Source organism: Stegodyphus dumicola, chromosome 7 (genome assembly GCF_044657685.1).
Source record: "Stegodyphus dumicola isolate Sdum_Otavi_A_Nest chromosome 7, ASM4465768v1".
NCBI lineage: Eukaryota > Metazoa > Arthropoda > Arachnida > Araneae > Eresidae > Stegodyphus > Stegodyphus dumicola.
Window position 1 is genome coordinate 100,095,931 of NC_140774.1, and position 12,534 is coordinate 100,108,464.

At 34.4% G+C, this 12,534-nt stretch overlaps 1 protein-coding gene across 3 annotated transcripts in view; it reads left to right on the forward strand.

Moving 5' to 3' along the window:
* Positions 1-6,183, forward strand: part of LOC118199051 (medium-chain acyl-CoA ligase ACSF2, mitochondrial-like) — a 97,386-nt gene extending 91,203 nt beyond the window's left edge. For all 3 annotated transcript variants that reach the window (XM_085820646.1, XM_085820647.1, XM_085820648.1), the window contains one exon: positions 5,883-6,183. In XM_085820646.1, the coding sequence (XP_085676772.1) occupies positions 5,883-6,005 (123 nt within the window). In that variant the 3' untranslated portion in view covers positions 6,006-6,183. The remainder of the gene's footprint in view (positions 1-5,882) is intronic.
* The last annotated feature ends 6,351 nt before the right edge of the window (positions 6,184-12,534 follow it).

Here is a 12,534-nt window from a genome sequence, read left to right on the forward strand (position 1 = left end):
CAACCCAAGGCATCACCTTGTTTTAAACAATCTGTAAAGAGATCAGGTTCTAAAAAAATTGCTATGAATCTTAGTTTGGTCTGTGTTAAAGTAATGTCAAAAAGTTTAACTTGCTTTTCAGCGATGTTAAATTCCCTCATATAATCAATAAATCTTTTCCTCTCAACTGAATCATAAGCGGTTTTAAAATCTATGAATAAATTATAAATGTCAATGTCAAATTCTCTGGTCTTTTCCATTATCTGCTGTTATACTGAAGATCTGCTCATCAGTAGAACCTTCTTTGCGGAAGCCACACTGATAGGCACCAATTATATTATCTATATAAATAACTTATCTGTTGTAAAGAACGTTAGAAAATAATGCATAACACGTGCAGAGTAAACTAATACCTTGATGATATCTCTCTTTTTATGAATAAGACAGATGGTACTGAGTCTTCATTCTTCTGGTATTACTTCCTTATTCCATTTAAGTGGTGTATTTTTATTACAGTGTCTGATCCAGCATTTGTAATAAATTCAGACTGTATTGAACCATGACTCAGAGTTTTGTAATTTTTTAATTCATATGTTGCATCATTTATTTCCATCAAAGATGGTGAGTGATATCATACACATTGCCACTGCTACAGTCAAACTCTTCACAATTTGAGTCATTATTGTGAGTAATATTGTGAAATATCCATCCCATCAATTTAAAATTTTATTCCTATTGTTTAGAATTCACCTGTTTTATTCCTATAAGCTGTTGCACATGGTTTGAATCTTCTAAGACTAATTTCATGATAGAAAGTTCTGTTCTCTTTGGAATCCCTATGTAGTTCTACTCTCTTTAGGAATCCTATGCATGTTCAAAGTTGTAAACCCTAAGGTTTTAAGGTCTTCATGAAAAACTCTCTTTTTCTTCTTGCTCTTCTTTTTCTGCATCCTCTTCTGCCTTTTAGTCTTCCTAAAAACCTTAATTAAGTTTCTTGAATATGTTTTCTGTAACAGTTTATAATAATATTTTATTTTTTGTAACAAGCTCACATTATGTATCAAAGCATCCTTTGCATATGATATTTTCATTCTCACCAGGAATGCAATCTCTTGTACTACAGAAAATATTCTTAATTGCAGTCTATTTATCCCCCAGATTTCCAATGGATTCAACATCACTGAATTCAACTTGTTATTGAAATAACATTAAAATTTTTAGTTTAGTTAGTTGACGCTTTTACCGTTCACAATGGTCGTTTTGTTTTACTCATTGTATCTTCCAGGTTTAGGTCAATTTTACACTGATTTTAGCTATTTATTTACAAGAAAGTGGTCAGAATCAAAGATAGTGCTGAAATAAGTTCTGATATCTCTGATATCTGATTCATGTCTAGAATAAGTATGTGGTCAATCTGGTTCTGTATTTCTTCATCATGGGATCGCGAAGTAAGTTTGTGTATCTTCCATGGCAGAATAATTTATTGGATATTGTCATACCATTTGTGATAGAAAAGTAGATGAATTTCTGTCCATTTTCATTTGGGTCCTCATGTAGATTGTTCCTTCCGACTCTGAATTCAGACTCTTCACCTAAATTGGCATTTATGCCACTCATGATCTGCTTCGCACAAGTTCCATAAACTGCCTATAACAATTATTGTTTTTCTTCTTCATCCTTATGCGTGAGAGCATGTACATTCATCAAGCTATTATTAAAGGGTCCGCTTCTCATTCAAATCTTACAAATTTAGTAAGATCTTGCCACAAAATCAATTATCTGATGTCTGATTCTCTCATAAATTACTAATCCCATACCAAAAACTTGTTTCCTGTAATCAGAGCTGTAATATACTGAATGTTTCTTTCTTTCAATTATTCCCTTACCAAGCCATCTCATCTCATAAATGACAAGTGTGTCAGGGTTCAATAATAGTAGCCTCTTATTACAATCAAAGTGCAAATATTTGAGTCCTTTACTACAATTACAGTGTGATACTTTAACTGTAGTCCTGTACTACAATTAAAGTGTGATGCAAAGTGCGAACGTTCCATGCACTAACTCACATAATCCTTATTTTCAAGTCATTTCCTGTAAGAGAGCCCAAAATTTCCTTCTTTAGAAATTGCAGCAAGAATTTTTTTTTTTTCCCCCGTAGAGAGATCGTCAGCCTCTTGCCTAACGTCCAACCTGGAGGACCAGGTCTCCAGTTACCCCTGAAAGAGGAGAATCCAATTGTATCCCCAAATACTGGATACCTTAGGAACCTCGGGAACATCTCCTCCTCGACTCCTTACAAGTGAGAGGCCCCTGAGAAGAGTTACAAATATAGTAAACTATATTTGAGCAGTTTGTTTGCAACATTGCATTTTTTAGGCCTTACCAGAAAGTCTTGAAGATCCTGGTATCTGGCCACTAGATACCATTATATCAACACCTCAGAAGTAATGGACATAGTTATTGCAAAACATGTGCTTCAAACCCCATACATTGAAGTTTTAGATGAACTCAATTCAGATCACCTACCTATAAAATTTACAGTACACAGATTCAAGCAAAATTAGCACCCCCCTGAAAAAAATTATTTATTGGGAAAAATTTTAAACTAATTTAGAAACTTTAAATCCTCGGCTCACTAATCCTCGGCTCTCTAATATAGCAGTGTACTAAATATCTCTAATATAGCAAATATATGCTTGAATCTGTGTACTGTAAATTTTATAGGTAGGTGATCTGAATTGAGTTCATCTAAAACTTCAAGGTATGGAGTTTGAAGCACATGTTTGAAAAGTAGGTTCACAAAGGAAATTCACAAAATGAATACTCGTATCAGAAATGTTATTAATAATGTCATAATATTAAAGACGCTTGATTTCCGCAGCACTTTGCTTATTTATATATACAAAATAAAATAAATAAATAAATAAATAATAATAATAATAATAATAAAAGAGCAGCAAAAACTTGAAGAATCTCCCATTCTTCAAGTTTTTGCTGCTCCTTCAGATAAAAGCAATCTAAATAGAAAAAACAGAGAAATTAATCAACTCTTGACAGATTATTGCTCCGACAAGTGAAATGATTTATTGAATAGCATAGAATGTACTTTCCAAATCCAAATCCAAAATCCCTCTGCAAACTAAATTTTCCCAGTATCGGACCATTAAATACTTCTGCAGATACTGTCTATGCAGAATACGATACGGCTGAAGTTATGGCGCAATCCTTAGAAAACGCCTTTCAACCAAACCCAAATTTCCATCCTGACAGAGAAAGAAGTGGAAGAATTCTTTGTTCAACTTCTGGAACACACTGTGATTAATCATGTTTCTCCCACCTCCCCATTAGAAGCACAAAAAACATCAAAAACTTGAATATTAAAAAAGAGCACAAGATTTTGATTACATCTCAAATAAAGGTATTGAAAAACTACCCTGAAGATGTATTGTTTTAGTCTTCTGTACCTTCTAAATGCATGCCTTAGACTTAATTACTGTCCACAGCTGTGGAAACATTCTGTTATCCTACCAACCTATCAACTGACTACCCTGCATGGGCAAAAATTTCGAAAGAGTGTTTCAAAAGCATCTTGTCAGCCATATTGAAAAACATATAACCTACTCGGCCCTGAGTAATATGGATTCCGAACAGGTCACAGTACTGTTCATGAGATTACAGAATCTATAGCTGAAGCCTTCCACAAAGGAAAGTACTTTTGCCGGATGCTTCTTAGATATGGAAAAGGCCTTTGACAAGAATTGGTATGCAGGTCTTCTTTATAGCTTCGCCAAGCAAAGCTTCTCATAAGTTTCATCAAACTTATTTCTTCTTACCTTAAAAACAGAACCTTTCAAGTTAAAATAGGAAATTCATTCTCATTATATGTTACCATTACAATTCTCATTATATGTTACCATTGCAATTCTCATTATATGTTACCATCGCCTTAGGGCAAAACCTCCAAGATTATTGGTGAAAGCTAGAATTAGTTATATGCCAGTTGTGCAATACAAAATCGAAGATCTAATCCAAGATGATTGCTTATGATTAGGAACATCATTGAGCTATCTTAATTATGATGCAGTGGCCAACGAAATGCAATGCCAAATATCACACGAACTTTAAGAATTATATTTTTTATAAATAATTTTTATTCCAGCTAAAATTGTAATATTTTAGTTTAGTTTAGTTTTTTTATTTTGTCCAAAGGGACTTTGTTTTCGTTTTGCGTTGAATCACTATAAATGTTCGTTTCACTTTTCAAACTGTTGCCACCAAATGATAGAGTTCTGCATTATATTTGAAGAAATTAAATAATGAAAAATCTGCATAAATGTATGTATATTTCTCGCATTGTGATAAAACAACGGTATATAGAGCCATCGAATTTTGAATGACGTAATCCTACTGCGAATATGGGCATGTGGAAGCCCAAATTTGAAATTTAGAATATGTTTTGTTATCAATTTCATATTTTGTAAACCTTTAACGAATTTTTTAGTAACAAACTCAACGATTTGAAAGCGAGCAATGGCAACAATCTACGGGGGGGGGGACCTTTTTATCTCCAGCGCGCGGAACTGTGTATCGGAAATTCTAAAGATAGGCTCATTTTAAAATTATTATGCAACATTGCTATTGAACTAAAATTTATGGTTTAAGTGCGAAGAACATGATATTTAATAAATAAAAGTAACACTCAAAACGTTATAAAAACGCCCCTTTGGACGTAATTTAAAATCTGAAACCTTTCTCTTTTTTTTTTCTTTCTTGTATATTCAGCATTTTGTAAACTATGTAAAAGGATGCCTACTGCCCTACCAGTTTTCTAGAATATACTCGATGTACAAAAATGTTGGGGATCACTGACTGGCCTACGGCATCTAACAGTCCAGCACTGGTCAGCCCTCAAAGTGTTTTCTTTCAGTACTGTCTAGCCATACTTTCTTTCAGGCGGAATTTATGCCCCTGTCGTTTGCTGCCAGATTAAGAGTTAAGCAATAGCAAATGTTAAAACGATAGTTCCAGAATGCCTTAGAATCAGGGGCGTAGCTAGAGGGGGGCAAGGGGAGACATCTGTCCTAGGGCGCAGCATCCAAGGGGCGCCAAATTGATATTACGAAATTTTAGAACGAAATGTTTTCCATCCTTGGCAAGCAGTAGGGGCGCGAAATCTTCAGTTGTCCCTGGGCGCTGAAAACCCTAGCTATGACTCTGCGTAGAATTAATTCTAGTTAATAGATAGATAATTAATTCTGTGGCATTTTTTATTCAGATAATTTGTTGATAAACCAGATTTTTTGTGATGAGAGGCATTTATGATTTGAGGTTTCACTGCTCATATGAACAAAGTGCCAAAAAACATGTATTAAACATTTGTAAAAGAAAGATAAAATTGTAGTTCAATCTTTTTAAATAACTCAAAATACTTCAAATGAAAATAAAAAAGAAATATTTTACTGAAATTTATTCTCATCAACCCCTCTTTTTTTCCAATAAACATGTATGGGAATTTCCATATATAAACTTTGAAATCTCCTTATGCAAACCGACTTATGCGTAGATTAAAATTATTAATTTTACTTAACCTGGCTTTGTATTTTCATTTTATAAACCAAGATATTTTATTAGTATATCTGTATTTAACATAAACCATGTGTTGCTTTGCTTCATTTGAGTATAGAGCAAAAGAATTAAATTTTTAGATATTAAAATTTTAAAGTGAGAAGATTTCTAACTAATACCTTCATCAAAAATTTTCATTTCATTAAATTTTGGAGTATAAACTGTAAGCCTTTATTTAAATTTTTTTTATTTTTTTTTATTTGCTTATTTATTTTATTTTTATTTATTTATTTATTATGTGTTATATTTGACTTTATTTATTTGCTATATTTTTTTAGATAAGCCATTTTAAAATTCCTCGCTACATAATGTTTGTGAAGGATTTTCCAAAAACAACATCAGGAAAGATTAAAAAGTTTGAAATGAAGGAAATTTCTGTACAAAAGCTGAAATTGTCATGAAAGAATCTACTTTTTTGCATTTGAATTTGAATTTTCTGATGTCTAATTTCCATCAGTGTGCTACCTCTTTTTTTATGCTGTAATACTCAAAGATTTTATCCTGCAATTTACTGATATTTAAATATTTAATACCTCCTGATTATTTTAGCATATTTTATAATAAATATTTTATATCTAAGGCCTTATAAATTTAATCTATGGAGGTGCTGAATTTATAATTTATTTTAATATTTTGTATGACATAGTATTGATTAATGAAAAGCTACGTTTGTTTGATATATTTTATGACAATGTTGCATATTTTAGAAGGTAGAAGAATTAATATATTGTAAATAGTGTGAAATTATTATCTGTTAACTATTCATACATAAAATGCTATTTGTAATAACAATCTGCTATTTGTAAAATTATTGTAAAAGGTATTGAATATGCAAAACATGCCCTTAAAATGTTGTACATTAGTAATGACATCATGTAAAAAACAAATGATAACTGTGATTAATCAAATTACTCTAAAGTAAATCCACTTTAATTAAGTACAAAACACAGCCATAAAATCTGTTACAAATTGTGAAAGAAAATAATCCAGGGCTAGGGCAGCCTTGGTGTGGTCATTCATTTTCTATGTATGTAATATCCTGGGCTATGTAATTTCTCCCTTTAATGAATGAGTTGTCAGACTCCTTTGTATGAATTTTTAGGAATAATTCTACTGAAAAGAAGTTTTCCTCATCATCTTGTAAATAGTAGCACAAAGTTGAGTGAGTATGGTGGTTGAGATATTATTTTGTACCAAAGTTGTGTACAATAGTCGTAGTTTCTTTCTGTATTTGAGCAGGGCATTGTCAGGCAGTAAGCAAACACCTTTACTCATAATTCTGCAGCTCTTGGCTACTCTTTATAACTTCTGCAGTATATGTGTCTTAAATGGTGGGAATTGTTTTGATGTCCACTATAATAATGGTTCTCAACCTGCTTTATCCAATGTGCCCCTTTCACCATTGCTAGAAATTCATCCCCCCTCTTTCCCAAAACTTGAAAATTACATATACATTTATTTAGATTTAGATTTTTTATGTAAACAACAGCAAGTATTGAAAATATTGATAAATATCAAAACATGAGTAAAAATAGTTTTTTGTTATTCATAAATTAAAACCAAATACTTAACAGCTAAATAAAAGGGTGACTACATCCTCCTGAAACTATAAAATTTCCTCCGAGGGAGATTTCCTCCTAATTTGGAAATTTTTGGTACAAAAATTGAATAAGAGCATGTCCCTTGAATTTTCCTATGCCATGAGCCATCTTGGTTGCTCTTTGATGGCACACAAAAATCACAGCAACACCTTTGCACATGTGCATATTTCAAAGACGCAACAAAAACCTAGTGAAAACAGTTTGCTCTTGTGCTTGGTCTTTCACAGTTAATGTAAGAACTTTGACCTCTCTATATATTTCATACATGTAGTCCAGTAACCAACGTTTAATGAAACAGTAACACCCCAGAATCCGTGTCTTCAGAGAGCATTATACCGGAATTATTGCAGAATGCACAATTAAACGATGAGAGGAATGCTACTAAACGTGTCATTCAGGATCTTCAATATTTTTTCTCCCGCTCATCTTCTGACATGAGTCGAACTAGTTTGACACAGCATAGAATCGATACCGGCGGTTATCCACCAATTACGCAACATCCAAGACGTCTACTAGCGATGTCATCGAGCCTTCAGCAAGTCGACGGGCATCTTTATATGATATTTAGTATCTTTATATGATATGAAACGCTGTTCAGAAAAGCTATGCGTCATCAATCAAAACAAGTAGTAATCAGAAGGAGAAATATCTGGTGAATACAGCAGGAGGGGAAAAACTTCTCGTTTGAGTGTTTCTGAGTAGGTTTTGACCGGCGCCGCAACACGTGGATGAGCGTTATCATGCAGGAGAACAATTTTGTCATGTCTGGAGTAGTAGTGGACCCAATTTTTCTTTGAGTACTCAGCTCAATCTCGTCTATTGTGTTCGATAGAAAGCCCCAGTAATGGTTCCTTGAATTTGCGTTACTCTTAATGCATGACACCAAGCTGATCGCACCATATACTCAACATATTTTTTTTTTTTTTTGTCAGTGAATATTCGGCTTGGCAGTTCATGATGGGACCCATGATTTCTTTTTCTTTGAATTATCGTAGTGAATCCATTTTTCATCACCAGTGACTATACGATGCAAAAGAAAATTTTGTTTATGCCTGGCAAGCAGCATTTTAAGTGTAAAAAAATCGGAGTTCAACGTTTCTCGGTTCATACGAAAACCAATTTCCTTGCTTTTGAATCACTCCCAATGATTTTAAACGATGTGAAATTACTTGTTGAGTTACTAAATGTAAGAGAAAGATCTATTTGCATTTGGCACCAATAATACTTCCAATAATTCATCCAATAATACTTCCAATTCTGCATCTTCATACACCTTCATCCTTCCGCTACGTACTTTGTGTTCGATGTAAAATTCACCATTCTTAAACTTTTGAAACCACTCACGAAAACTCCTCTCATTTAAGTCAGGCTCACCATATGATTTTATAAGCAATCGATGGGCCTCAGCTGCAGATTTCCTCAAATTAAAGTGCAGTGTTGTGTGGCCCCAACTTGTCAGCAACTATGGTAGTGACTGCTATGAACTGTAAATTACACAAACTCGTAAGAAGGGTTTAAATCCCTTTTTATTCCACCTTAGAAATAACAGCTGCCTTCACTTGACGCTCACAAACTACGCCGACCCGGTGGTTTAACAAAAACAGAACTGTGAAACTAAAAATTAATGACAGGATGAATAAACAACTACACTACCTACGAGGCTCTGAAATCGTAACTAACTTAACCGCGTTCTAAAATACAGCTAAGATTCAGCAAGCTTACTGATTAAGCAGTTGAAAGATTCGACAAACTGCCGAGATAGGCACACAGGCCGAAACGCGCGGTTCTTAAATTTCTACCTAGCAACCTTCACGTTAGCGATTCAAGAAGTACACATACAATCTCGTCTCCCTTCTATTTAAACTCAACTTACTTCTGCTAAAATTTGAATATACTGTGTGTTCTACTACAATTTACATACTCTGGCATTGACAATTTTAGGGGAAAGTAAAGGTTTGACAGGAAAGATAGCTTAAAATAAATATAAACCCTACATTTGCCGCTGCCAGAATTTGGTAAACTTGAAAGCAGGTCCTAGAAACGACCTGTTGAAAAGTTAACATATTCTGACCTAAGACTCAAGAGCTCCGTTTACATAAAACAAACTGTTACCTAAAACAATTACACTTGTTTCTGTAGATGGTTAGGATACCATATCTTCTTACAGGATCCTTTCTGCAGTTTGGTCTTCATCAATCAATCTTTTTATCTTCCTTCCAGCATCTGGAAGGAATAAGTATCAGTATATTCCAATTACATTATGATTTACACTTTCTTAACACTCGATAAAGTTTTCGTTTTCGATCCTTTTCTTTTCCTTAATTAGCTGCTTACATTCACATTCATTCAAATATTCAAACATGAATTTAACTTTACCCTGGTTCTCCACCATCTGTGGCGTCAAACAAAACACATTCATTCTAAATTCCCCCTCATTCATCTTTAGACATGCAGGCTTTCGCTCTAAAGCATGATTTTATCTACTGTTTAATACTTAGATTTTAACTCGTTTCTTTTGAGCATTTACTTTTAGCATCTAAAATTTTATGCTTCTAGACTAAATTCTACTTATACGTAACTTTCAAGTATTTACCTATATTTACAAAATTCTAATATATATGATTTTTACAATTTACCATCAAATGAATAAGAGAAATAAAAATTTACTTCACGCTTTCTTCGCCAAGCTGGCGGCACTGAAACTAAATTTTACATTAATACAAGAATACGAAGTTATTTTACTTTCGGCCAAATTTTGGCTTTAACATAACAGAACTAGTCTTTCGACCAACTCGAACTGCTTGCTCTTAGATTTTACACTTAAAGAAAATAATGCTTTTGCCTTAGCTAAATAAAGTAAAACTAAACTAAGTCTCAACCGAGACAAATTGACTTCCGTCAACACATAGAACTTCGTATTTACGCATAACATTTCAGAACAAAAGAAAAATTTATAGTTTTTAATATATGAGTTTTCGATGCTTGGAACTCCGACATCCTCTTCTGGCAAAATTGATCCCAAGTTACAGAGTTCATGGAAGTTAATCTCCGCTTTCAGTTTTTTCGAGTTTCCTCCATGGTGACGTTCCTTTTTCGCCCTCTGTACGTCGGCCTCTTGGGGTGGTAGTCTTCGGGTTCCTGTCTTTTCCGTTTGGCCCCTGGACGGCTGGTCTTGGCGGCCTCCGGTCTGGATTCTTGCTTGAATTTTTTTTTTGCTGGTGCCAATCTTTTCTTTCCTCTTGCTGTCTTTTTCTTCTCGTGAACGGCGGCCTTGTTTGCTCCTGACTATCTGGCCCTGGAAGTGGTTTCTTCGACGCAGATTTTCTACTGTGGGAAGTTGTAACTGGTCTTTTCCTGTTTACCAAAGATTCTTTACGAGGCGGCGTTGATTTCCTGCATTTCTTGAATGCTGGAGTGTGACCATTTTTCCTTCCTTCTTTTCGGGACCCTAGAATGACTTGCAGTAGGGCTAGGTTCCTCTTCTGTTCTCTGCTTCTTGGGTGGTGGAGCGAGTGGCGTTAATTCTGGAATTTCTAGTTCTTTTGCGCTTGAGTCCTGCAAGAAACTTTTAAGGATTTCAAAATCATTTTGATTATAATATTTTTTCACCTGGTCGGGACTTGCTTTATAGGTTTCCCCTCTCGTTCTTAAGGTACAATACGACTCCCTTGATTTCCTGTATTACATAGGGGCCTTCAAACTTTGGAGCCAATTTTGCAGTGAAATTGTCTGGGGCACTTGACAAAGAAAATTTCCGCGTTAATACTTTATCCCCTACTTTAAAATCTGCTTCACGGCGTTTTCGATCATAGTAAAGTTTCTGTCTATTTCTTGCCGTATCCGAACTTTTAACCGCCTGATCAATAAGTTTCTGTATATCTTTTTGTTTAAATTCTTCTTCCCTTTGTTGCACAAAGAATAATTTATCTAGTGGCGTAATTAACTTAAGTTCTAAAAATAATTCTGCTTGGGTTTTTCCAGTAGTATCATGATTTGCTATTCTTAAAGCATAAGCTAACTCATTTATGTAGCCATCCCAGCGCTTGTGATGTGTGCTAACATATCTTCGAATTATTTTTACAATATTTTTATTAACTCTTTCTGAGATGCTTGCCTGTGGTCTATACGGAACCATTTTGATATAGCGTATGCCAAGTCCAGTGCAAATGTTTTCAAATATTTGGCTAACGAATTGTTTACCGTTATCGCTAATGACTTTTATCGGTGCACCGTATTTTAAAATGTACCTGTGTAAGAATGCATCTGCAACTGTTTGGGCTGACGCGCGTTTAAGTGCAGCAATTTCTGTCCACTTTGAAAAATGATCTACAATTACTAAAAGAAAACGATTTTTATTTAACTCACTCTGGGGAAAAGGACCAAGAAGATCTATGCCTAAAATTTCATTTGGAAATGTAGCGCGAATGCTATTTAAGTACCCGGCCGGGCTGTAATTAATATCATTTATTAATTGACATTGATTGCAGGACCTGACATACGCAGTTACTATTTTGTATAATTGCGGGAAATATACCGCCTTGCGTACCCTTTTTATAGTCTTTCTGACCCCTAAATGACCCGATGTTGGCGCGTCGTGTAATCCTTCAAAATGCTCAATCGAAGAGAGGCTGGGATGACTGGTCTATACTCAAAATTTTCGTTTGTTGATTTCGTATAAAACAATAAATTATCTATTATTTCGTAGTTTTCTGCTCTATTTCTTATTGCGGCGACATCTGTATGTTCAAAGATTTTGGGGTCTTAAATAAGCATAAATACTTCCAAATTCAGGATCAGCTTTCAATTCAGCAATAATTGTTTCTCTAGAATCTAAAATTTTAGAAGTAAACATAGCGCATTTGTGTTCATTGCCTTCATCGTCCAGTTTTATTCGGGATAGTGCGTCAGCTACATTATTTTCTTTCCCTGGTTTATATTTAATTATTAGATTATATTCTTGAAGTTTTAAAGCCCATCTTATTAACCGAGGCGTTAGGTTTTTTTCCTCGAGTAAAGTCTACCAACAGCCGCATGATCCGAAAAGACTGTTACTGGCGCTTTGCCGAAATAAACTCGAAATTTCTGTACAGCCATTAATACGGCTAATGTTTCTCTCTCCGTAGCTGTATAATTCCTTTGAGTAGAATTTAAGGTTTTACAAAAAAATGCCAAAGGATGCCCATTCTGCATGAGAACCGCACCTACGGCATAGTCCGACGCGTCTGCTGCAATTTCTAGGTTTTCGTCCCCTTCCGGGAATTTCAAAACAGGGGCATTGATGAGTGCTTCTTTTAACCTTTCAAATGCTGTATTTGCTTCTGCTGTCCAC